At 63.7% G+C, this 25637-nt stretch overlaps 2 protein-coding genes across 8 annotated transcripts in view; both read right to left on the minus strand.

The window, feature by feature from the left end:
• Nucleotides 1-1770: 1770 nt before the first annotated feature.
• Nucleotides 1771-7517, minus strand: GPT (glutamic--pyruvic transaminase). Of its 3 annotated transcripts, none has more exons than XM_044244723.1 (12): nt 7470-7517; nt 4346-4491; nt 4132-4221; nt 3950-4058; nt 3651-3784; nt 3255-3498; nt 3054-3133; nt 2830-2966; nt 2574-2748; nt 2334-2489; nt 2120-2232; nt 1771-2048 (listed from the first exon to the last, which is right to left on the minus strand). In XM_044244723.1, the coding sequence occupies exons 2-12, from the start codon at nt 4469-4471 to the stop codon at nt 1958-1960; spliced, it is 1455 nt and encodes a 484-aa protein (XP_044100658.1). In that variant the 5' UTR covers nt 4472-4491; nt 7470-7517; the 3' UTR covers nt 1771-1957. The 3 variants fall into 3 exon arrangements, with proteins under 3 accessions (XP_044100658.1, XP_044100657.1, XP_044100656.1); XM_044244722.1 differs by lacking the exon at nt 7470-7517 and adding an exon at nt 4985-5308; XM_044244721.1 differs by lacking the exon at nt 7470-7517 and having other exon boundaries at nt 4346-4974.
• Nucleotides 6549-25637, minus strand: part of PPP1R16A (protein phosphatase 1 regulatory subunit 16A) — a 37032-nt gene continuing 17943 nt past the window's right edge. For 4 of the 5 annotated variants that reach the window (XM_044244724.1, XM_044244725.1, XM_044244727.1 and 1 more), the window contains exons 2-11: nt 11196-12252; nt 9912-9982; nt 9684-9829; nt 8538-8641; nt 8346-8470; nt 8130-8255; nt 7936-8011; nt 7731-7860; nt 7470-7635; nt 6549-7190 (exon numbers count right to left, since the gene is read on the minus strand). In XM_044244724.1, the coding sequence (XP_044100659.1) occupies nt 6810-7190; nt 7470-7635; nt 7731-7860; nt 7936-8011; nt 8130-8255; nt 8346-8470; nt 8538-8641; nt 9684-9829; nt 9912-9982; nt 11196-11454 (1584 nt within the window). In that variant the 5' untranslated portion in view covers nt 11455-12252 and the 3' untranslated portion in view covers nt 6549-6809. The remainder of the gene's footprint in view (nt 7191-7469; nt 7636-7730; nt 7861-7935; nt 8012-8129; nt 8256-8345; nt 8471-8537; nt 8642-9683; nt 9830-9911; nt 9983-11195; nt 12253-25637) is intronic. The other variant, XM_044244728.1, reaches the window with a different exon arrangement.

Consider the following 25637-nt stretch of genomic DNA (forward strand, 5'->3'; position numbering starts at 1 on the left):
CGGGGCTGGGTTCAAGGCCGGACCAGAACCTGGCGCCGGGGCAGAGCGGTTCCGGAGCGGGGGTCTGGGCCGGTCAGGGGTCACACGACTGCATGGCCCGAGCCGGACCCGTCAGCTCACGCTGGGACAGGCGGGCGCCCGCGGGTCCTGAGGCGTGCGCACTGCGCAGGCGCGCAACGCGCGGCCACTGAGCGCGCGAGCGGGCCAGAGCGCCGCCCGCCCTCGGGCGCCCCCAGTGGCCAACCTGGGTGCGGCCCGGGAGCCGCGGGCCTGGCGGCCACTCGCCTACCTGGTATTGAGCCCGCGGCTCACCCTGGCCCCTCCCCCAAGGGTATGATGAGATCCGGCTCCCAGACCCCCTGGACCCACACCCTGAATTCCCACAAGCGCTTCCGTGATGTCTCACCTGCAGCCCGGGTGCTGCAGTGCCCACCGGGTCCTCCCAGCAGTGCCCAGGGAGGAGTTGGCCTCTTAATTAAGTGCCCATGACCCACTACTGCTTCTGCCCGGGGCCACGAAAGGTCTCAGCCAGGGCGTTGCAGCCAGCTGCTGCCGGAGATGCCCTCCAGGGTCGGGGACCAGGCCGGGAGAGGCCCACCCAGGCCCTGCCTCCCTGCTGCTGGCTTGGTGGAGGGGAGAGGTACGTCCCCAGAGCAGGGGAATACGGGGGTCTCGCGTGGTCCCTCCTCACAGTGGCACCCACAGGACTCCCGAGGCCCAGAAGGGGAAGTGAGTACGGCCCGTGGTTAAGAACCACCTCCGGAGCGGACAGAGCTAGGGCCTTCGTTCTGTCTCCGAACCCTCGACCCCGTGAAGCCGACCCAACCCCTCGAGGAACAGCTGGTGAAACCACCTGGAGTGGGTCTCCTGTCACTTCGACAAGCTTCCTCATCTGTAAAATGAGGACTAGCGTCCCTCCCCACGATGGCGGCGACCCCCAACCGTGCCTGCCCTGCACACAGTAAGCTCCATCTCTGCTCCCGGGGCCGGGACGTAGGGCTGCACACCCACCCCCAGTCTGGGCCTCCCCGGGGTGCCTGTGCGTCAGCATTTTACAGCCCTTCCCCTGGCACCTGCCCTTGAGTGCTCCAGCGTGGGAGGGCCCCCTCGCTGCCTCCCAGCCCAAGGGCTGTGTTTGCACTAGGATGTCACATACTCCAAACCCAATACAAACAAAGCAAGACCTATGTGTTCGTTCTCCCCACCCCCACCTTGGCTCCTCCAGCAGCCTGGGCCGCAGCGCCCTGCCACCTGCTCGTTCAGGAGGGGAACCAAGGCTTCCTCCTGGAGTCCTCACCGGGACTCCGCTTCCTGCCGCTCACCCAGCCCGCCTGCTCCGTCTCACAGCGCCGTGTGCTCCCTGTGCTGCCTGCCGGGGGACAGGCGGGCGATGCAGGAAGGCACAGCAGGGCCGCCTGGTTGCGTCTTCCTTAGGCTACGTTTTCGGACGTGGCCACCCCTGGGACTCAGCTCCCGGGTTTCTTCGTCCGGCTTCGTGCCCGCCCTGGTGCCTTCCTCCACACCTTCACTCCTCCTCACTTGTATGTGAAGTTTGCCGTCTCTGCCTCGGGACCAGAGGCCACGAAGAGACCCAGCCCGTGAGGGGCACCATATCTGCAGTAAAGGACACTGCACCTCCCTCCTCTGGGAGCCCTCCTTGACCACTCCTCCTCAAGGCTGACACATGTCCTGCCTGGGGCTAGGTCTCCAAGCCCCACCGAACCCCAGCTCAGACAGGAAGTCAGCAGTGGACAGAGGCAGGGGCAGCTCTACGGGTGTGCACACAGCCGGCCTCCAGGTAGTCAGGCTGCTTCAGCTTTATTAAGGGTCTGCAGAAAGGCAGGGGCCCAGCCCCACAGGCAGCGGGAGCAAGTCCAGAGGGCTCCCGAGACCCCCAGGGAAGACCCTGGCCATGGTGTCCAGGGCCGGCCCAGCCTGGCCCCAAACGGGGCGGCACTCAGGAGTATTCTCGGGTGAACTTGGCGTGGAACTGGCTCAGCTTCTCCAGCAAAGGCCGCAGCTTCTCCATGGGGGGCAGAATGGTCATCCTGAAAGGGCGAGGTGGGTAAGTGAAGGTGCTGGGGGCGACCGGGCTGAGCCATGCGGGGCTGGGCCTCACCGGAAGTGGTAGGTGCCTTCCCGCTGCCCGAAGCCACTCCCGGGCACCACGCAGATGCCGGTCTCCTCCAGAAGGCGCATGCAGAAGAACATGTCGGGAGCCAGGCCCAGCTCCTGGGGGCGGACGGACAGGGCGGGGCGCTCACACTCAGCGCTGGTTGGCGGCCCCCCCCCCGCGCCCCCACGCCCCAGGCCAGTCGCCAGTGGAGCCGCACCTGAGCGCGCTGCACGGCGCGCGGGGGCAGCTGCACGCGAGGGAAGGCATACATGGCGCCCTGCACCGGGTTGCAGCGGATGCCGGGGGCCTGGTTGAAAACCTGCTCCGTGAGCTTCGCCTTCGCCGCCAGCTCGGCCAGCACCGCCTGCCGCTCCTGCGGCCGAGAAGGGTGAGCTGATCAGACCGGGCGGCGGCTGGCGTAGCTCGATCGCACCCCCTCCCCGCCCGTCCCGCTCACCGCCTGGAACTGCGCGAAGGAGGGGTCGGAGGGTGTGGGCGGGCTGACCACCATGTGCAGCAGGGCCTGGCCCGGCACCGGCGGGCACAGCCGGACGCTCATCAGCTTCTGCATCTGCTGCTGCACCGCCGGGTCCATGTTCACCACCTCCACGTAGCCACCGCGGAACCCGCACCTGCAGGCCAGAGCGCAGCTGTCAGGGCGGCCCGGGCAGGGGACCCAAGCCGGGGTACAGTCCTTGTGACCCCGCACGCACTCGCCCATGTAGCCCTTGGAGACCGAATGGAAGGAGGCGAGCTCCTGCTGCGTCGAGTAGGGCGGCCCCATCTCCACGAGCACCTTCTTGAACGAGTGGAACCTCGAGCCCTCCGCATACACATTGTCCTGGTACACCTGGACGGGCGGGCCAGCGTCACTGGAGGGGAGGGTGCTGTCACCCGGGCCCTGCGACCCCAAGCCCAGGCGAGCCCCCGCCCACACCTCATCAGCCATCAGGAAGAGGCGCTCCTCAAAGGCGAAGCGAATCACGGCCTCGATGCACTCACGGGCTTGCACCTGTCCTAGGGCGCGGGAGACGCACCATGTCCGGGGTCAGCCTGGCGCTCTGCGCCCGCGGGGGGGCGGGGCAGACTGACCCCGTGGGGAGGGGGACGCGGGAGGGCTGGGGGTCGGGCAGCGCACCAGTGGGGTTGCCGGGGTTGATAATGCAGAGTGCGCGTGGGCAGCAGTGACCACGCGCCTGGCACAGGGCGCGCCGCAGCTCGGCCACGTCGAGGGCCCAAGCGCGCTCCTCGTCCAAGTAGTAGTCCACTTGCACAGCGTCGAGCTCGGCCAGCGCGGCCGAGTACAGCGGGTACTGCGGGATGGGGATGAGCACGCCTGTGCGGGTGGGACCCTCTCCCGCCACCAGCAACTTCAGCACCGTCTGTCGGCGGGATGGGGAAGCCAGGTTGGTGGGGCCCATGGGGACGGCACCTGCTCCCCGCCCGGCCCGGGAGCACTGTGCCAGAAGGAGCAAGGTCCGCCCAAGCCGCAAGGAACGAGCCGCGGCATCTTCCTGCCCTGGCCCTGGCTTACCACGATGGCGTCGCTGGCCCCGGTGGACAGGAAGATGTTGTTGGGGTCTGCGGGGATGCCTCCGTCGCGCCGCTCAATGTACCGGGCGGCGTCTTCTCGGATCAGCTGGATACCCGAGCTGACGCTGTAGGCCCCTGGGCCGGAGGGTGGGGCAGGACAGCGAGAAGAGGACCGGAGAGGCTCCTTAGCCGTCCTCCGGAGTATCCCCCAGCAGTTGGGTCCACCCCTCCCCTGGGACGGCCTCCCAGCAGCTCCCGCTCCTCCCTGGGGCTTTGCCCAGTTTGGGCACCGGCACTTACCCAGGCTGTGTCCCCCACATGCCTGCAAGATGCGCTCAGCCCTCCTCCTGGCGTCCTCAGGGAAGTCGGGGCTGTTCAGGAGATCGGGGTGCACACAGAGGGCCAGGACCTGGGAGCAGCAGACACTGAGCCAAGCACGTGGGCGGGCTGGGGAGGGCACCAGGGCAAACACCGAGCCTCACCTGACGCAGGAAGGTGATGGGCTTCTGCCCCATGGCCTGCGCGTCCCCGATGTTGGCGCGGACAACCTCCGTGAAGGGCTTCTTGACCCCCTGGGAGGGAAAGGGCACAGGCGTGAGGACAGGACAGGTCCTCGTCCTGTGTGACTATGGAAATGGGCCTGATGCAGCTGCCCAGGTGCAGCCTGGAGAGCAGTGGTGGGGCCCAGGGCCATACCTGGCGCAGTTCCTGCTCCAGCTCAAGGGCGCGCAGAACGATGGGCCCGCGCACTGCGTACTCCACCCTCCGAACACACGGGTTCATGGTGTCCAGCGTCAGCACCTTCTCCTTCAGCCCGTTCATTGCAACCCGGCTGTGGTCACCTGCCCTCAAGGCCAGGACACTACTCAGACCAGGCAGGAAGATCAGGACAGCAGGATTTGGGCGGGGAAAAGGAGGCTGGGTCCAGACTGGATGGGCCGGGGCTGGGAAGAGGGAGCCCGGGCAGAGGGGCTCAAAGTGAAGGGCACCCTCTTCACGGCGGCCCGCTGGCCCCACGGAAAGGGACAGAAAAGGCTGAAGAAGAAGTCGGGGCCGCTGGGCCCCGCCCCACCCGTCTGGGCACAGTTCGGCCCCAGGGAGCCATAGGGAGTGCATGAGGAGGCAGGCGGGGCTTGGGGCGAGGCCCAGTGCCCGCCCAGTGTCCCCATGACAGGGGAGCAGGAGACCTATGTGGGGGGTAGGGACAGACAGGTTCAAGCAGCTCTGAGGGACTGACCTGAGGGAGGGGAGGTGTGCTAAGTGCCCAGACGGGTTGGCAGAGCTGGGCAGAGCTAAACCCCCAGGGGAAATGGAGCTGGGACCCTGGAGATTTACCCCAGCAGGGCTCTGCCAAGTCCTAGCCCTCTCAGGCCCCCCATCTTTGCTTGGGCCAGCAGGCCTGTCTCCCAGGTAACTGAGTCGGGCCTCTATAGAATCCTGGCGTTCCTGGGGGAGGGGAGCGGAAGCTCAGATGCGGGCTTCCATCCGGCCGGCCCCTCCTGGGCTGGCAACCATGGCCCGCAGGCTCCACGAGCCCTGGGCTTGGACCTCGGTCCCAGCTCCGCAGTTGGAGGCGGCCAGAGTCTCTGGGTTGGGATGCTGGGCGACAGGGTGGGGCGGCTCTGGGCCCGCGGACACTGGGCTCCTCTGGGCTGCGGCTGTGCCCTTTCACCATGCCCCAGCCCGGAGCTGCCCTTGGGGCCACACCGCAGGCAGGGTGACCTAAGCTCCCCCTCCCTGTTGCTCCTGATTGGCAGAGATAGTGGGAAGCAAGCTGGGATAGGCCATCAGGGCCCCACCTCCCCAGGCCCTGAAGGGCGTGGATAGGCCATGCCCAGGGGTGGCTACCCCAGCCGCGGACACGGAGCGGAAGGTCAAGGAGCCAGCCCTCTGAGAGAGGCTGTGGGCGGCTGGCCGGGCCCGACGCCAGCCCGGGCTCCTCTGCCAGCAAGGAAAGAGCAGGAGCCCCAGGCGGCCAGCCTCGGTCTCCCCTCACACCTCTCGGCTCTGGGCCATCTTTTGTCCCCTACCCCAACCCCCTGGGCCCTCAGACCAGAGCACAGGTTAATAGGATCCCAGCCCCAGGCAGAGGCAGCCCCCCCCCCAGCGCTGGCAGCTGTTTGCAGGTGGACACTGGAAGCTGCGTTGCCCCCACACCCAAATTAACCTGCAGCCTGGGCCCCAGCTGCCCAGCTCTGCTGAGGACACCCCTCCAAGCAGTGATGCTCCGAGAAGGATGGGCCCTGCACACATGCGGCTAACCCGTCCCATGGGCGAGGAGAAGGTGACCCGGCACTGGCGGCCACGCAGGGCTGCCCACCACTGACACGCAAGCTAACAGCACCCTCGGCCTTCCCACCTGAGGCCCCTAAGGGGCCCCCGTCACCCTGACACATTGTGCCCAGCCAGCTCAGGATCTGGGCAGCCAACCTCTGGTCCCCTTTGCCAGCCCAGGCGGAGCCTGGCAGCCAGGCCCCAGGATCAGGGCTACGTGCCAGGAGCGGGGGGACTCATCCCCCAGGGAGGTTTCTGACTCCAGCCTTCATACGGATTCTCCCCTCTGTGGCTTGAGAGTCTTGTGGGAATGGCCCTCCCCTTCCACGCCAGGCTCCCTGCTCCTCTGCCATGGATACCCCCAGGCCTGAGCCCCAAGGAAGGTCCTTCTGCAGCTCCCCGCTGCTCTCAGGGAAGGAAAGAGTTACAGAGGAGTCTCCAGGAGGCTGGGAAGCCAGGGAGGCAGGGCACAGGCCAGGCCAGGCTTCCCGCCCAGCGGCCGTGGGCCTCACTCCTACGCAGGGCCAGGCAGCCCCAAGCAAGCCCCTACAGGCCCCACAGAGGGACCGGCACACCCAGCAGCAGCACCTCAGCTCCCCTCCCTCAGGACAGCGGCCCCGCTGACACACACGACAAGGCAGGTGGCAGAACAGCCCTTTATCAAGAGGCAACCATGGAACTAGGTCTCTGCAGCCGCACGGCCCCCCAGGAGGGCTTCTGCCAGAGGCTCATCCCTGAGCGAGGACGCTGGCATCCCCGGGAGGGGAGCTGAGGGAGGTCCCCCGCCGGGTCTCTCCCAGCAGCAGCAGCAGCAGCAGGGCGTACACCGGGGCCCCCAAAGCAGGGGCCCCGCGGCAGCCTCCGGGGCACTCCGGGTGCCAGCCCCTCACATGAGCAGGCAGCAGGGCCTCCTCTCCGCGGGGGCCTCCTCCGACGGCGCGGTGAGCTTCAGCAGGGGCGGGTCTCCACCGGCCCCGGGGCTGTGTTCCAGCTGGGGGCTCGCAGCAGCGGCGGCCAGTGGGCTGGGCTCGGGCCCCTCGGGCCCCTCAGGCGGGGGACGCTGCAGTTTAGCGGCGGCTCGCTGGCGCTTCAGCTCTGCGAGCGTGTGCTGGGCCTTGACCCGGCCCGGAGCATCGGGGGCACAGCTGTCCAGGGGGCTCAGCTGGTAGGAGACGCTCCGGTCCAGCCGCTTGGAATACAGGTGCCGCCCCGGGGTGCCTCCAACTCGGCCGTTGTGCGGCCTGGCCGACTCGGGATCATCGTCCTGCTGGGGGAGCGCGGGCCTCAGGGGCCGTCGGGAAGGCCTTCTCTGGCCTCCCTGGGCCTCGGGCTCCAGGCTGCATGGCCGCCCGGAACAGCAGCCATGCCCGTGCGGCACCGGCCCGCGGTGTGGGCACAGGGTCACTGGTCCCACCGACCCCCCGCGGGTGCAGTGGGACAAACGTGCACCGACACCAGCTCACATGCCTGCTTGACTGCTCCGCACACGGAGGGGAGCATCTGGGCCCGCGGCTACCGGGCTGCAGGCGGACGGCGTGGGGCTCACCTCGCTAGGTCGGGAGCGCAGCTCCGCGTCCGTCCGGCCGTCCTCGTCCTCCTCGGGCGGCTCCGGGCCAGTGGGCGGCGGCTGTTGCCACACGATGGCCTCCTGGGCATGCTCCCTGCGGTACAGGCTGGTCCGCTGGGTCAGGCTCACCCTCCTCACCACTTTCCTGGGGGACGGCAAGGGCAGGGTGGGGGGGAAGGCTGCCAGCAGGGGGGGCGAAGGCCGGGCGGGGGCGGGAGGGGCCCGGACGGCGGCGCTCACCCCCGGCTGCCGGCACTGGAGGTGCGACGCCGCAGCAGGGAGGGCTGGCGGCCCTGGGCGCGCAGCAGTGCGTCCTGCTTGTGCTTCAGCTCCAGCAGCCTGGTCCGCACCGCCTCGTCCCCGCACACGTCTAGGAGAGGCGGGTGGAGGGTCACCGGGGCCCTCCCCCCGGGCGCCTACACTGGCAGAGGCGGCCCCGGCTTACCGAGGGGCGTCTCGTCCGTCAGAGACTTCCCGTTCAGGTCGGCCCCGTGCGCCACCAGCAGCTCCACCAGGTGCACCTGAGGGCCGGCGAGCCGGGGCTGCTGAAGGGCCCCGAGCCCGGAGCCAGGACCCCGAGCCCGGAGCCAGGACCCCACGCGCCCCCGCCGCGGAGCCGGCCACGGCCGCCGCACTCACCTGGCCCCAGTAGGCTGCGGCGTGCAGCGGCTCCCAGCCGTCCTGGTCCTTGGCGCTCAGACTGGCCCGGTGCTCCAGCAGCAGGACGGCTGCCTCGCCGAACCCGTTGGCGGCCGCGATGTGGAGCTACAGGCAAAGAGCTGGGCCCTGAGTCCCTGCCAAGCCCCTGCGGTAGCCGCCGCCCGCCAGCCTCACCTCACGCGGCCGGGTCCTCACCAGCGTGGCCCCATGGTCCTGGGGGTCATCGATGTCGGCTCCCGCCTGCAGCAGGCAGCGGATGTCCTCCAGCATGCACAGCTCGGGCAGGGCCCGGGCCCCCTCGATGCTGTCCTGGGTGATGCCTGAAAGGAAGCGAGCTCAGGGCCGGCCCTCTGGGCATCCCGGGTGGACAAGGGGAGTCACACTCACCACGGTTGGCCATGGCCGTCTCAAGGCAGTCCAGCGTCCGCTCGTCCTCACAGAGGTCATAAGGCATGTTCCCATCGGTGTTGACGGCCAGGAGGTCGGCACCCCTGCGGGAGGAATGGACAGAGGCTTTGGCCACAAAGCCCTTCCCCCATGGAGGTCTCTAGGCAACCCTCTGCAGAGGCCTTTAGCCTGTGGACTGTGCGGGTCAAAGACAGACAAGGCCCTGGATCGGGCCCTCAAGCCAGGCGGGCCGTCCACCTGCCTCTGAGCACAGGTTCCACACCCACGTGACCCTGTGAGCCCACACAGGGGGCCTCCCAGCCAAAAGCGGGTGCCAGGCCTCTCGGAGCCGCAGGGAGCAAAAAGGAGAGGGAGAAGGAGAGCCTGGATGCCAGAGAGGGCCACAGGGAACAAGGCTCAAGCAGAGGCAAGGCCCGGGGGAGGACGGGGAGCTGAAGGAGCCCAGAACACAGAGATGGTGCTCCCTGGGCACAAGAGCCGTGAACACCCACCCACCGTCAGCACCCAGACTGCTCCAAGGAGAGCCTGAGCCCCTGACCACCCATTGTGCTGCAGCAGACAGAGTTGAGGGGCTGGGGCAGCAGGGGGAGCTCCCAGACCCTGGAAAGCCGACCACCCCTCCCGTCCCCCACAGCTCACGTGCGGAGAGGCCCAGGCCTGCCCCACCCTCCTCGTCAAAGGCCCCATCTATGTCTAGGTGCCCCCTCCGTCTTCGCCAGGGCTGCCCTCATCACCGGTCCAGAAGGGCCCGTTTCTGTGCAGACCCCATCGAGACCAGACGTAGAGCTCGAGGCCCACCCTCAAGAGTCCCCAAACTCCTAGGGGGGCTTGGCAGGAGGGAGTCCCCAGGAGAACCACCGCACTTTCCTCAGCACATGTTTGTTCCCCTGGGGGCACAGCTTCCGCCCAGGCCCTGATCTCCAGGCCGGGGTGAAGGTGAAGTCAGCGCGGGCGAAGGGGAGTGGAAACACAAGCCAAGGGCCAAGCACGCGTCCTGTCCAGGACACAGCTGGGCCGCATCTCAGGATGAACCAGCCTGTGTGAGGAAGGCCCTGCCTCTCCCGGCCCAAGTCTCGGCCCTCTCCCATACAGACGCCCTCCCCCGCGGCAGCGACGGGGCCCTACCGGGCGATGAGCAGCTCCACCAGCTGCAGGTGGCCGCAGGTGGCCGCGGCGTGCAGGGGCGTCCAGCTTTCGCTATCGCGGGCATTGACCTTGGCCCCAGCCTCCAGGAGCTGCTGCACCATCTCTTGGAAGTCATCAATGCAGCTCTACGAGCCACAAGGCCTGAGTACCAGCGCCCGGCCAGCGCCCCCTTCTCTCCCTAACGCCCCCACCCCCCGCATGGCTGACCTGGTGCAGGGCCGTCAGGCCATCCTCGTTGGCCAGATCAGGGCTGACCCCACTCTCAAGGAGCTGGCGGACTGCGAGAAGGGGGAGGGAGTGTGTTAGGGCCCAGAGCCACAGGCCGGCACCGCTCTAGACCCAGGACAGGGCACCGGAGGAGGACAGCAGTGCAGGGCCCAGAGGGGGCCCCTGAGCCCAGGCTGAGGGCTCAAGAGCCGGGGCACTGGGCTTCTGTCTGCCCCCAGAGTGCACACCCCCCGCCCCTGCCTGCAGCGCCAAGCAGGAGCCAGCCCTCCGACAAGGGCTCCCTGCGCTCCGACCCTGAGGCTCCTGCATGTGGGCGGTCCCGACGGCGCCGGTGCATCCCACTCTGGCTGGGGTTCTGGCTCCCTCCTCCAACAATACCCTCACTGGGGCCCCTGCTCCCCCGAGTTTCTCCCACTAGTTGAATGCCCCAACCCTACACGCGCCCCAGCCCTGAGCAGGCTCCCTGCCCAGCTGCAGCCTGCAGTGTGGGCCCAAGGGGTCCAGTGCCCTCCAGAGCAGAGCCAGCTCCTGTCCTCATGGTTCAGTGGGCCCAGGCTGTCGCCAAGGTCACCTCCTCAACAGCCGGGGCCCCTCAGACTGCTCCACAGGCACCAGGAGGACTCAGTCTCCCTCCCACGGTTCCGCCTGCACCACCCCCACTGCGCCCTCCTCTACTTCCCCTGCCTGAAGGCGCTGCCCTCCCCTCCTTGCCCTCTGCACCCCAGCTTCTGCCCCCGGAGGAAGGCAGGAAGAACCCTCGAGAGCCTCTCCGGAGAACAGAGGGGCTGTGAGCACACAGGGTACAGGGAGGAATGAGAAGGCTGCTGAAAGCTCAGGCCCCTGGCCTAGCCGGGTGGTCCTGATGGCGAGGAAGAAGTCAAAGATGGAGCCAGAGGCAGGTGCCAAGGGGGCTAGCCTGCAGGTGACCCCTGCCCCCTCGTTCTGACCTGCTGAGGTGAGCGCTACCGTCCTCCTAGGCAGAGGAGATGGAGGACCCAAGCAGGCGGTGGCCAGGACACTCCCGATCGTCACCCAGCACCCCGACAAGAGGTGGCAAAGGCCATGGGCCACTCCCAGTTCCCGAGTGAAGCCCTGGGCTCTTGTCCGGGTGCCCCTGCCCAAGCCCCGCAGCAGCACCCGTGTGCACAGCCCACCACGGGCCGGCCGCGGGGGGCCCGCCACAGGGGTCATGCGGATGCGGACGCTGGCCAGCCCCGGGGCCTCCAAGGAGGGCACTGCGCCCTGGGGCTCGGCCACGCTCACCTTCCTCCAGGTCGTTGCGGGCAGCAGCCTCCAGAAGGGTGACGCTGGCAGGAAAGAGGACCCGCTTCTGCCGCCTGCCCCCAGCTGCCTCCTTCCGCGGCCGCTCCCGGTGGCCCTTCTTGCCCTGGGCCTCCTTCTCCGCCTGGGCCCACGCCTTCACCTGCTGGGCCCGGCGCTTCTGGGCATGCTTCAGCCGCTCCTGCGCATTCATCCTGCCCACCACGGGCATCTCTGCCAGCAGCTCCAGGTGCTCGGCCATGGCGGGGGCGACCTGCCGGGGGCGCAGCTCGGGGCACCAGATTGGGGAGCACCGGGGCCAGACTGGGCCTGAGGAGTGGGGCGGTGGGCCGGACCAGCACCCTTGGGGGCATCCCCTCCCTAAGGCTTGGCGGCGCCCTCTGCCCCTGGCAAGGCTGGGTCACAAGGCCCCACGCTGCCAGGCCCAGACAGTCCTGAGGGACATGGACCCCAGGCAGAAAGGGCAGTGTGGGAGGTGCCCAAGGGTGACACCTCGGCTGCTCAGCGGGCAGGGCCTCACCTCGCTTTTGGGGTCAGGGTGCACAGCCTGTGGGAAGCAGCCCAGGACCTAGGCAGCTTCAGTCCCGGGTCTGAAGCTAATTACCCAGATAACAGAGTCGCTGTGTCCTGCCAGTTCGATGAGGGCAAAGGGAAGAAAGGGCAACGGGCAGAGGCCCCGGGAGTGCCCGGGAGTTCGAGAAGCCCCCTCCCCTTCCGGGTCTCAGGATCCTGGGTGGGGCCTGGGGACAGCCATGGCCTGGCCTTCCCTCCGTGCTCCTATCTTGTCTTCCAGGGTCAGGACATGAGGGCTAACAGGGAGCTGGGCCGGAGGGCCGGAGGGCCGGACCCACAGCCACAGAGAGGTCAGGGCAGGCTGTGCCCTCTGAGTCCTGCGGCCTCGGCCCCTAGTGCCCAGGAGTGAGTCTGTCAAAGCAGCGAAGGTACCAAAGGCCTGGCAGGCCTGGCGGCTGTGTCCCCCGGGGGCCTCCTTCCAAAGAGCAGTAGATCAGTCTGCAGGCTGCTGGCGGCCTCCACTCGCCTGGGGGGGAGGAACACGGAGCCCATCATGGCCACTGCAGGCAGCGCAGGCCAGCAGGTGAGAGGGCCAGCCCCGCCCCCAACAGACCCCACCCCACACCCCTCGCGGTTGGACCAGAATCCTGGTGGGGGCACTTGCCACCTGACATCACCACCCCTGGGGTTCCCAGAAAGGGCAGCCCAACTCAGAGCAGGGAGCAAGGAGGGCTGGCTGGGCCGCAGGCCTTCCCCATGAGGCTGCCTCTCCACGGCCCAGGTACTGGCCTCTGGGAGCTGTTTTCTGGAAGCTTCTCAAGGCCTCGGCTCCCTCCGCCTTGCTGACCTATCTGCCCCCAGGGTGGACTGCACAAGGTCACCTTTTCCTTGCCCACCCCCCCCAACTGCCTGAGGGCTATAGAACCTCACACCCTGCAGGACTCTGCCTCCCTCCTGAGCACGCCCAGAGCCCTCCCCGCCACCCCCAGGGAGCAGGCAGCCCCCCCAACACACACACGTGACCTTCACCTCTCTGGCCTTCCAGGAAGACGACCTGAGCAGACCACCCGAGAGACCGTAAACAAGGAGCGAGGCACCCGGTCTCTCCGGTCTCCAGCCCTGGCAAGGGGTGGGGACCCCAGCCAAGCCTCCCCGAAAGTGGGCTTCCAGGGTCGTAGGGACCGGTTTCCCTTCTGGAAGCCGGGCGTCGGAACCAAAGCCGCCATCCGACCAGGTTAGCACTGGCTGGATTTAAAAGATGTCACCCGGGGCGCCTGGGTGGCTCAGTGGGTTAAAGCCTCTGCCTTGAGCTCTGGTCATGATCCCAGGGTCCTGGGATCGAGCCCCACATAGGGCTGTCTGCTCAGTGGGGAGCCTGCTTCCCTCCCTCTCTCTGCCTACTTGTGATCTCTCTCTCTCTCTGTCAAATAAATAAAAAATCTTAAAAAAAAAAAAGATGTCACCCGCCCTGCCACTTTACAGGCTACCAGAGGAGCAGATGTGCACCCTCTGGAAAACAACCAAGAAGGGCAAGCAGCTGTCTGAGCTGATTCCGTGTCTTTGGGTTACTCATCTTCAAAGCCATCCATGAAAATAACCCCAAAGCAGGAAGAAGGATCAGCCTCAGCATCCCCTCCCCCAGCCCAGCCACAAGGGGAAGAGCCCTGGCCAGCCCACAGTGGACACGGGGGTCTCCTGGTTTGGGCGGCGGCGGCTTACTCAGGCCCTCAGCCCCCGTCTCTGGGGGGCCGACCCTCCTGAAGCCCCGGGTCTGCTCTGGGTCCCTTGAGCAGTGCTCCGTGCGGCAAGATGCCCCAGGGAAGTCTCCCTGTAACTCTGGGCAGGTCCTGGGGCTGCTGCCTACCTTCTCTGAGCCCAAGGTGACCCTAAGGTGGCCTGAGAGTGGCCAGGAAACGCTGCAGTGGGCACCCGCCCCCCAGGACAGTCTCCATTGAAGGAGGGCCCCTCCAGGCTCAGCCCTACGCCTTCTGGGCCCCGGCCCCCTGGACCCTGCCTGACACCCCTCCCCAGGCCTCACTCGGTGGCCTTCTCCCGCCACAGTCCAGGAAGAGCCCACCAGAAGTGAAAGACCTGACCCTCAACGGAGTCACCAAGGCCCAGATGGCTCAGTGGCGTCTCCCGGAATGACCAGTGCGCCACACCCAGGCCGCAGAGGGAAGGGGGGCTCTCCCATCTCACTCACAAACCCTCCCCAAGTCTCACTGGAATGTCAAACAGATGACCTGGGCAACTTTTTCCAGGTCCCAGCTCTGTGCCCAAGAAAGCCGCACAAGAGTACGGGACTGGAAGGGGGGCGCCTCCTGGAGGGACAGAGGCCGCCTGGAGCCGCTCAGAGCCACTCCCTCGATCGTCCCCAGAGACTGCTGCGAACGCTGCCAGGGCCCCTGGCTTCTGGGACGGGAGGCCCAGTCCCCAGACCCTACCAGGCAGGAAGCCATCCGGGCTGGGCCGAGGTCCCAGCCGCCCTGCGACACCCAGAGTCCCGGCCTCCCCGCAGGTCCCTGTCCTGACCCCCATTGGCTCCCCAGGCAAACTGATGCCGCGCCTACATCCGAAGTCCCCTGCCAGCCACCCCATCACCTGCCCCCTGGTGCCAGCCGCAGCGTCTGTGTGACGGAGTGACGGGAACTGGAACTCAGAGCGGGACTGGGGCGGGTAAGGGCCGCTGTCCTCACTCGCGCCCTGAGGAGCGTGAGAGAGAGGAAGACGTCGTGGACGGGGCTGGGGCCGCCGCACCGCGTCAGGCCCGAGCCGGTCACCCGCCTTCCCTCTGGTTGTGGGGTCTTCCCACCTCGCAGATGGGAAGCTATGTGTGGCTTCCGGAGTAGATTCCTGTAAGGTGCAACCCAAAGAGCGGGTTTTATGTGCCGCGTTATCCCCACTACTGCCCCTCTCCGGAGGAACAAGGCGCCGGCACGACCCCGGGGAACCCGGCGCAGGCCGTCCTGGTAAGGTGGGCGTCCCAGACTCCGGTTCGCCGGTCAGTGCAGCCCAGGGCGGCGACGGCTCACACGCAGCCCAGACCCCATTCCGGGGCGACCCCTGGCCCATAGCCCATGTGCTCACCCGCCCCCACGGCAGACAGGCTCGCCTTGGAAGACTCCCATCCCCCAGGGTCCCTGAGGCCCAGGGCACACGTGCCTCACGACAGCTTCCCGAGCAGGGGGAGGCTGGGAGCTGGACGCCAGACACAAGGGCACGCTCTGTCCCCGCCAGTCTGCCGCTAGGCGACGAGCCCGTGGAGGGCACGCTCCCTGTCCGTCTCCTTCACTGCATGCCGGCACCTGCAGGAGGAGCCGTCGGTCCGCGTCTGCGAGGGGCTGGGGGACCGGGCCTGGCACAGCTCCAGGCCAAGGTGCCCCAGGGGCCGCACCACCCAGTCGGGGTAGGACCGGATGCTGTGCAGAGGCGGCCCACCCACCGCAGGGCTCAGCCGAGGACAGGCCCCTGCCCCCGAGGAGAGGGAAGCAGGCACAAGTGCCGCGAGCCCACAGCCGGGCCTGGGGGGCTGCCACAGGCACCTCCCGACCGTGGCACCGATGCGGCACAGAGAGGCCGTCCCCGGGGCACGCGCACGGGCAGGCCCCCAGCGCTGCCATCGGGCCCTGCTGCGACCGCCTCCGTGACGACCCCCCAGGTCTGTCCCAGGGTCCCCTGCGGTTAAGACCTGAGTGCTGAGGGAGGGTCTCCTGTGCCCCCAGGGAGCGGCTGCGCACAAACAGCTCGCGCGGGGGCACCCGGGAGGCTCAGGCGTCCCAGCGCCCGACTCTGATCTCCGCTGGGTCCAGTCTGGGGTCTCAGGGTCGTGGGCCGGAGCCAGGCTCGGCGCTCCGTGCTGAGTGGGCTCGGGGTTCTCCCTCCCCCGCTGCCCCTCCTCCCAGGCGCACACACGCCCTTCTCTCTGATAAATAAATCTTTATTTTTTAAGAGATTTTATTTATTTATTCATTTATTTGAGAGAGAGAGAGCATGAGTGGGGGGAGGGGCAGAGGGAGAAGCAGGCCCCCCGCTGAGCAGGGAGCCCCCCCGCCGTGGGTCTCCATCCTAGGACCCCGGGACCCTGACCTCGGCTGAAGATCTAATAAGTCAGGTCACACGCGCTCTTCCCGATGTCAGCACTGAAGGGCGAAACAAATCAAAACAAAAGCAGAAAAGAAACCGGCCAGCGGGACGACACACGTGCAGGGAGCGGACAGAGCAGCGCTCAGGCCGGTCGCCATGGGCCCGCAAGACAGCCCGTGGGGCAAAGGTCCCACGGAAAATACCCAGTCAGATATTTGGGTCCCTGACAACTGGCAGCAGGACACGAGTTGGACAGCACACGTGGCTGGACCAGAGAGCCAAGGGTCCCAGCCTCAAGGACATACCTGGGCATCAGGGAAACAGAAAAGGCCTTGGACCAAATACAGCGTCAAGACACTGCCTCATGGGTGTGCCTCCCCGCGCACAGGTGACCCTTCCCGAAGATCGTGTCTGGAAAAGAGGAGGAGGAGGCCCCCCAGGGAGAAGAGGCTCCACCAGAACCAGCCCAGAACCCCGCCGAGCTGGGAGGGAAGGAAGAGAAGGCTTGACCAGAGAAACAGCGTCAAGGAGGGGCTTTGACCCTGCTCTCAATCCCCCAATTCTGAAACCACCTCCGCCCCCTGGCCTGGAAGGGGGGCCCCCACCGGCCCTGTTCCTCACGGTGGCCTGCGGCCCCTTCCCCACTCCTCCGTCCAGGAGTCCCAGCCGCCGTGAGCCATCCGCTGTGCCAACCAACCGCCCACACCAGCCCTTGCTGTGGGCACCGCCCCGTCGCTGCGCCAGGTCCGAATTCCTGGTGGCCTCAACCTCTCGTGACCGCCCTTCAACCCCTGCCCCTCGGTCCTGACCTCCTCCTCCTGCCAGCGACCTCGTCCTCTGCCCGTTATGCCCCATCCCTGTCACCATCAGGAGCCGTCTCCTCCACCCCCGCTCGGCCATTTCAACTCGACACCCCCTTGTCCTCGCCCCATTGCCTACCCCCGGCTCAGTCCTGCAGACGCTGACCGCCGCACCCTCCTGCCCTCGCTTTCAGCTGCAAGCTGTGCTCTCTCCTCCTGCGCACGCACGGGAGCCCCAGCGTGACTGCTCCGAGCGGAGCCACGGACTCAAGACCACGCGTCCAGCAAGTGCGGGGCCCACTCTGCAGAGGCCGCTTTCAGGCAACCAACTTGAGCCATGGAAACTGGGGGACGGAGAGCGCCGCAGTCACCCCCAGGCCCCCGGCTGGACACAAACAGCCCGTCACGTGACCCACCGCACAACAGCCATAAGCCCTAGCTGACCAACGGGCCCCTTACACCTGCACACAGGAACCCAAACCGGAACATTTCCCACATTCCCACACCGCCTCGCCTCCCCCGCTAGCCGCAGCCCCCACGTCCCGGCCGCCAGTCTCTCCCTCCCTGGCCCGCACGCTGTCCTGCCTGCCGCCCCCTTGCAGCGTGTCCAGTAAACTCTCCTTTGTTCTGCCTCCACCCGACTGGGTCACCCCGCAGTGGCACTACTTCTTGGAACAATCTTACAGCTTCCTTTGCCTCTTCTCCCTCATTTTCAGGCTCAGCAGCTCCCATGCTTCATGAGTAGACGGAAGCCATCAGACAAGGATATCCACCTACTAGAACAATCCACCTGCCTCTATCTCCCCCCCACAATGTTTCGTCCCACCGCAAGGACCTGGACCCATGTCCCCAGGACGCCTCCAGGATCCCTGTCAGCCTCTGTGTGCTTCCCCTCAGCGCAATGATCATCCCAACCTAATCGGAAACACGCGCACGCACGGTGCTGGAGGAGACAGGGACGTGCACCGGCGCTGCTTCTACTCGTGTTTGGGCTCAGGTTCTACCCACTTCACCGGGGCAAGAAAAAGAAGTAAGCCGAGTAAGGACAGGAAGAACACAAAAAACACTATTTACAAATGACACTGTGTATGATAAAAACCTGATGATCCTAGAGAAAAACTATTAGGGTTAATTAAAACAAAGCAATATTGGAAAATACAAGGTCAGTGTAAACAATACTGTCTCCACAAGTCCTAGCAACAACTAGACCACGAAAAATTACAACGCTGTTCATGGTAACACGACAGTATCCCAAATCATTAACGTCTAAGAATGAGTCTCACAAAAGAGGCACAAGACCTATACACAGAAAACCGCAAAAGCTTTTCCAGGAGCATGAGGGAAGAGCCAGCAAGTAACGGGGCGCACAGCACTCAGGGCCACGAGCCTCAGAACCCCCGGGATGTCCTTTCCGGCGAGGTCCCTACCAAAACACCGCGGCTGTATTTGAAACTCACAAAACTCTTTCTCCATGTTATGTGAAACTCAAAAGGCCAAGAACCATCAGGACAATCCTTAAAAAGAACAAATTTTAAGTACCCACAGTATTCCATAACAGACCTCATATAAAGACTGGTAAGTAAGACTCTAAGGTATTGGCTTGGGGTAAACAGACCCATGGAACAGCCCAGAAACAGACCCACGACGTGTAGACAACTTAAAACAGTGCAGAGTAGCAGAAAAGGAACCTTTCTGATCAATGGAGCTGGGCCAACCGGAGAGCCACATGGGAAAAAGCTCATCGAAACCACGACCCCAGGGGCACTGTGCTTCTCAGCGTTAAAGGTGAGGTCGTACGCCTTCTCCAGGCTGGCCACCAACGGCACGGACCGTGGGGGACAAGCGGAGCCGCACCGCAGTTACAAACGTTCAGTCCACGGAAGACCCACGAAGAGGGTGGAAAGCCAAGCTACTGACCGGAGAGCATGTCTGCAAATCACAGACCAAGGACTGCTCTCCCACTCGCCTAAAGGACTCAAAATTCAGCAGTAAAAACCAAATACTATAATTAGAAAATGGGCAAAAGGCGTGAAGAGACATCACCCTGAAGAGGACACACAGATGACCAAAAAAAGCCCACGGAAAGACCTGCGACAGCATGACCGTGAGGACACCATGGCCTGAAGCCACAGGAGGTGTCCCTGTGCACCTGCAGGACAGCGAGACCCTCCCACACCGCAGGGCACATGACCTGGTGAGGCCACTCTGGAAAATAGACCGGCAGTTCCTTAAAAACACTGCGCAGGGGCGCCCCATGTGACCCAGAAGCTGCCCTCTCAGGCATCTGCCCCACAGAAATAGACAAAAACCTGAACATGAACTTCACAGCGACCTTATTCTTAACAGGCTCAAACTGGAAATGTCCCAGGCCTTCAACCAGCAAACGGCTAACCAAACTCTGTCCCCCACCCCGTGGAACTCTCCAGCAGCAAGCAGGGCCCGACTCAGGATGGACCAGCCTACGTGGTTCTCAAGAGCACTGAGCTCCTCCCTAACAGCCGCACCCCGCATCCCTGATGTGATAAGATCTCGGGGTGTGCAGCGGGCAGAGGAAGATGGTGGCCATGGCTACTCAGGACAGCACAGGGTCCTGGTCATGGAGCTGTTCTGCACTTGGACGCTGGTGACCACACAAACCTATACAGTTAACACTGGACAGAAGTAAACACACACGTGCCTGCACAGAGATGCACATAACACCGGTAAAATCTGAAAAGGTCAGTGGAGTGTGTGGATGTCGGTGTCCTAGATGCCCTAAGGGAACTGGGGATGTGTGGCAGGGGTCCGTCTCTCTGATCTACTTCTCTCAAATGTACGTAAACCTACAGGGATCTCAAAGTAAAAGGAGCGAGGCAGGCCTGGCGTAGGGATTGGGATTGGCAGTGGAACGCCAGCACTGCTGAAAGGCAAAAGGAACCCTCCCGCCCAACAGGGAAATGGGCCAAGACCTTCCTCTAGCACCTCACCTCACCCACAGAGGGTACCCCCGGCCGTCAGCCAGTCTGCCCCCCTCCCCAGCCCCCAGAGCGGAGACCAACAGCGCAGAAGGCACAGAGGAACGATGACTACGTACCACGAGGGTGTTCCTAATATCCAGGTCCTCCGCGAGCCATCCCACGGCAAGCACAGCCCCAGTGCTCCAGGGCCACGTCCAGATAGGACATTCCCAGGACAGTTGGCCACCTGGGCCCCAGGCTGTGAGCTCAAGCGCTGTACGGACATCTAGCTCCCTGGACCTTCAAGAAATGCACGCTCGGGGGCGCCTGGGTGGCTCAGTGGGTTAAGCCGCTGCCTTCGGCTCAGGTCATGATCTCGGGGTCCTGGGATCGAGTCCCGCATCGGGCTCTCTGCTCAGCGGGGAGCCTGCTTCCTCCTCTCGCTCTCTCTGCCTGCCTCTCTGCCTACTTGTGATCTCTCTCTGTCAAAATAAATAAATAAAATCTTAAAAAAAAAAAAGAAATGCACGCTCAAGGATGAAGGGCACAAACGGCTTCCCCAGCACCTGGCCTCGTGGGCAGGAGGGAGCCACCGGGATCATTCCAGCAGCAGAATGGGGGGGTCGGCAGTCACGAAGCCCTGGCTTGGCTCAGCGTCAGAACACACTTCGGAGACCCACCCTGCGAGGCTGGAGAGGTCACGGTCCTTGCTCGTGGCCCAGGAGGGCAGCCGCGTCTTCCCACTCTCCACGGCCGGCTAGACACGCTCCTGTGCTTCTCGGCTCACGAGCCTCGCAAGGCCAATACAGGAATGGGCTTAATGGCCTCCTACCCCAAAAAGGTCATTTCTGCATGCCCTAATCTCTCAGAGTGGCATACGCCTGTCCCTCTGTCCTTCTGCAGCCTCCCACCACCGGGTCTCAAGGACCCATTACAGGTGGCCCCTTGGTGGCCCTGACTCCCATCCTGCTGGCCCTACTGCCTGGGGCTCCTACGGTCCCTCTGACTCCCCTGGGTCTGGCCTCCAGCTCCCAGCCGCCCACACTCCCGGGAGAACCCCCAAGAAATGAGTGCCTGCTCTGGGAACACACTTGAAACTCGCCTCCCTGTCCCATGGCTCATTGACCTTGACACCGCAACTGTCACGGATGCAGACCTCGGCTCCAAAAGGCCTGCATCTCCTGCTCCCTCCTGCTTTTACCCATTTCCTCCACAAGCAGGGCCACCACTGCCAGCACTCAAGAGAACGGCAGTTGGGGACTGACACACCTACGAGGCACACCCAGGCCAAGGAAGGGTCAGTGTAAAGGCCCAGAGGGAAGACACTGGGACAGTCTGGGAACTGGGAAGCAGGCAGCAGCAGCAAGGCCGGGCCCTGCTTCCCACTGGGTCTGCATCTTCCACCTGCTGTCCTGAGCCCAGCTGGGGCACCAGCCTGTCCCCATACTGCAGCCCCAAGGCACTGAAAATGCACACGGGGTCCCAACAGGCATGGAAGGCCAGAGCTTCTCAGGCAGCCCACGGAGGTCCTGGGTCCAGGGTCTGCACAGGTTTCCCCCGAGCACTCAGTAGCCCGGTTCATCGCCCGCCCAGGGCACCAGCCCACCACTCCAGCCGGGCTGGACCTCCCACCCGTCCCACGAACCCTGCACCGAGGCCAGACAGGCTTCCCCGCATTCCCCCAGCACATCAGGGTCCTCTTTGAAAACCCTTTGTAGTGCGGATCATGCCACAAACACAGAAAGTGCATCAAACGCGCCAACGGGACACGCAAGACCACGCGGGCACCGTCCTGCCAGGACAGCCGCAGGCGCCAGGGTCTCCCCCTCAGCCCTTCTTGCCCGCGGTCGCCCCCTCCGCTGTCATCAGGTTTCCCACCTCCGTGCACACCTTCCCAACGCAGGAGCGCGGGCACCTCCGCTCCGAGTGCGTGGCCTTTTGCTACGGAGCGGCGCGCTCTGCACCTGTGGGGGCTCCAGTGCTCTTCCTCCCTAGGACACCCACGTGCCCGGGCACCACGGCTGTAGAAGCCGCTCTCCCCGCAGCTCTGCAGCGGGACGGTCCCTCCATACCCGGGCCTCTTCCAGATTCCCCACTCTGCCGGGGCCTGCGGGCTGATCCCCGAGCCCAGAGGAGAGGTCTGTGCTACCTGCTGTGGCTGTCAGCGGTCGCCTCTCTAGCTCCCCACACCTCTGCCAAGGACTAACTTGCCTGGCCTCGGCTTCCTCCCAGACCCTGCCAGAGAGCCTGTGTCCTTTCTCAGTGATCTCAGTGCCCCCCCCCACCCTAGACTCCCCTTACGGAGAGCTGCAGAGCCAGACGAAATTGAAGCTATCCTGGTTTCTGTCCTACAAAATGGGATTTCACTGGGCCCAGGTGACAAGCCCGTGAGGGGACCTGAGTAAGGCCTCAGGGCCAGCGTAGGCAGTGGACACGCAGGGGCCACACGAGCCAGGGCCCATGGTGAGCTCTAGCATAAGTGCCTGCGACGAGCCAGCACCTGGGAAGTCCTCTCCCCAAACGCTGGAGGCCCCCCGCCATACTGGGAGGCTCCCCATTTCCCTTCCCTCTGCCATTCAGCTCCAAAACAAAGCTAATAAACTTGCAGCCAGGTGTCAGGGCCAGGAAGTCTGGCCGGAGGCATCTCCGTTTGAAAAGAGGCTCAGCGGGCGCTGGGGGCTCCGGGCATGGTCCCAGGATCCTGGGATTGAGCCCCGCATCAGGCTCTCTGCTCAGCAGGGAGCCTGCTTCCTCCTCTCTCTCTCTGTCTGCCTCTCTGCCTACTTGTGATCTCTGTCTGTCAAATAAATAAATAAAATCTTGAAAGAAAGAAAGAAAGGAAGGAAGGAGGGAAGGAAGAAAGGAAGAAAAGAGAAGAGTCTCACTGAGCAAAAAGAAAACTCAGCCCCTGGCTAGGAGAGATTAAAGACAGACGGCTTCCCAAGAGCCCTGGTGCCCCCTGCGGCCAGCACAGCCCCCAGCCCCTTGGGGGCCACAGTGTCCCATTTAGTCTCGTTAGCCTAGTCACTCCAGTGGGCCAGGACCCCATTGCGCAGATCTGGAAATTAAGGTCTGTCAGGTACAAGGTCAACACCACAAAGCTGTAGCCCTGGGTCTTCTCTGACTCGGAACATGCACCCCAACAGCGAGCCTCGGGCATGGGACAGCAGTAGGGAAGCTGGAGGGAGCGGTACACAAGACCCATGGGCCACACAGCCTTAGAGCAAGAGATGTGTGGGTGCAGGCGAGCAGCCAAAGCACACACCTGCACCCACAGCGAGACCCCGCCCCCCAGAAGCCTAGTGGGAGAACGAGAGCGCCAACAGAGAAGAAGGGAATTCACAATGACGACACGAACTCCTGAAGTTGGAGGGGAAACAGTGGGAGCCACTGGACAGAGAGGACGGCGAAGGGGAGGTGCCCCAAGAAATAAAGGGGTCAGAAAAACCCAAGGACATGATAAAGGGGACTGGTAACACCTAAGCCAACAGAATCCCCGTGGCCCTAAAGCCAGCCAAGAACACCATTCCTCTAGGGTGCAGGAGACGGGGGCCGGGACACAAGGGAAGAGAGCATCAGCGCAGCCCTCTGCCCAGCTGTGCAGACAGACAGACACCATTTCCAACTTCCGCAACACAGAGTTAGGAACAATGGTACAGGGTAGAACACAGCCTCCATCAGCCTGGCAGTGTGCAGTGATGGCGTGTGGGATAAACACCCCGCAACTTCAGGGAAGCGTCAGTGCGAAACTATAAAAACAAGTGACCGAGTTTCTGAGTGCGCACAAACGGCCTGGGAAGGGACTCTGGTATCTGTGCGCCAATGTTCATCATGATTCACAATAGCTAGAGGCAGGGACCAAATGTCCATGGGCCAATGGAAAGATAAACGAAACATGGTCTACCCATACATTGGAATATTCAGCCATAAAAAGGGAGTTAGTTGCAACGCATGCCACAACTGTACTGATAAAAGGACACACAGTATGTGACTCCACCTAGAGGAGGGACTGACAATAGTTAAATTCACAGATACAGACAGAATGCAGGTTATCCAGGGCTAGGGCCTGGGGTGGGAATTGTTTAAAGGGGACAGAGCTGGGGCACCTGGGTGGCCCAGTCGGTTAAGCATCTGCCTTCAGCTCAGGTCGTGATCTCTGGGTCCTGGGATAGAGTCCCACGTTGGGCTCTCTGCTCAGTGGGGAGTCTGTTTCTCCCTTTCCCTCTGCCCCTCTCCTCTCTCTCCTCCTTCTCTCTCTCTTAAAAATAAGTATTTTATTTCTTAAAATGGCCTTTAAAAAATATTTCTGATATTACAATACAAAATTGTTGTCTGATTGCCAAGGCTAGGACTTCTTGTATGACGTTGAATAGCAGTGTGATAGTGGACATCCCTGCCGTGTTCCTGACCTTAGCAGGAGAGCTCTCCGCTTTCCCCACTGAAAATTATATTCGCAATGGGATTTTCATAGATGGCTTTGATCATACTGAGGTTATGTACCCTCTATGCGGATGCTGTACTTTGTCAGATGCCATTCCAGCATCTATTGAGAGTATCATATGGTTCTTGTCCTTTCTTGTATTAATGTGGTGTATCACACTGATGGACTTGAGGATGTTGAACCAAACTTGCAGCCCAGGAATAAATCCCACTTGGTCGTGGTGAATAATCCTTTTAATGTACTGTTGGATCCTACTGGCTAGTATTGTAAGGGTGGGGCAGACTGAGTGGAGTCATCCAATCAGTAGGCCGTATGTATATCCACTGGGAAGGTTGGAATTCAATTGGCCACCTGTGTAGGGGCGGGGCTCAACCACCCCCATAAAGGTTGCTCTGCCAGGCTGCCAAGGGGGGCTGCTGCAGGAGAGCCGGGGCTGCTGCAGGAGAGCAGCGGCTGCTACAGGAGGGATGGAGTCGGCGGAGAGCGGTGAAGTCCGCGGAGAGCGGTGAAGTGGAGCGGAGAGCGATGGAAGTCGCAGAAGAGCAGGGGAGTAAACGGTGTATAGAAGAGCTGTAACAGCTCTTGTAAGAGCTATAACCGCGTTTGGCGGTCCAGCCTCCAGCCTCCGGCGGCCCCGAGCACCGCCGCCTGCAGCTTCCAGCCTCCGGCGGCGGCCCCGAGCCATCACCTGCAGCCTGCAGCCTCCGGCGGCCCAGCAGTCCAGTCGTCTGCGGTCCAGTTGTCAGCGGTCTCTCGGCGCCTGCGGTCCTGAGACATCTGCGGTCCAGTTGTCAGCGGTCCCTCGGCGCCTGCGGTCCTGAGACATCTGCGGTCCAGTTGTCAGCGGTCCCTCGGCGCCTGCGGTCCTGAGACATCTGCGGTCCAGTTGTCAGCGGTCCCTCGGCGCCTGCGGTCCTGAGACATCTGCGGTCCAGTTGTCAGCGGTCCCTCGGCGCCTGCGGTCCTGAGACATCTGCGGTCCAGTTGTCAGCGGTCCCTCGACGCCTGCGGTCCTGAGACATCTGCGGTCCAGTTGTCAGCGGTCCCTCGACGCCTGCGGTCCTGAGACATCTGCGGTCCAGTTGTCAGCGGTCCCTCGACGCCTGCGGTCCTGAGACATCTGCGGTCCAGTTGTCAGCGGTCCCTCGACGCCTGCGGTCCTGAGACATCTGCGGTCCAGTTGTCAGCGGTCCCTCGGCGCCTGCGGTCCTGAGACATCTGCGGTCCAGTTGTCAGCGGTCCCTTGACGCCTGCGGTGCCAGCGGCCCTGCCCCGCACTCCAGGACCCTCAGCAGTGACACAGTGAGAAACGACCTAGATGTCAGCAACCTCATTGGGAGTAGGCTCGCCGGGGTCAAAGTTGTCATCTTTTATAAAAGAAAGCCCTGACCGGTCAGTGCGATTCATGATGCTTGGCGCGAAATAAAGCTTTGCTTGACCTTCGCTTTGTATCAGTCTCGTTCCTTTGATCACGGACCCTAACAGTATCTTGGTGAGAAATTTTGCATCTGTGTTCATCAGGGATATTGGTCTGTGATTCTCTTTTTTGACTGGGTCTTTGGTTTTAGGATCAAAGTAATGTTGGCCTGGTAAAATGAGTTTGGAAGTTTTCCTTCCATTTCTATTTTTTGGAACAGATTCAGGAGAATAG

Source organism: Neovison vison, chromosome 4, assembly GCF_020171115.1.
Source record: "Neovison vison isolate M4711 chromosome 4, ASM_NN_V1, whole genome shotgun sequence".
NCBI lineage: Eukaryota > Metazoa > Chordata > Mammalia > Carnivora > Mustelidae > Neogale > Neogale vison.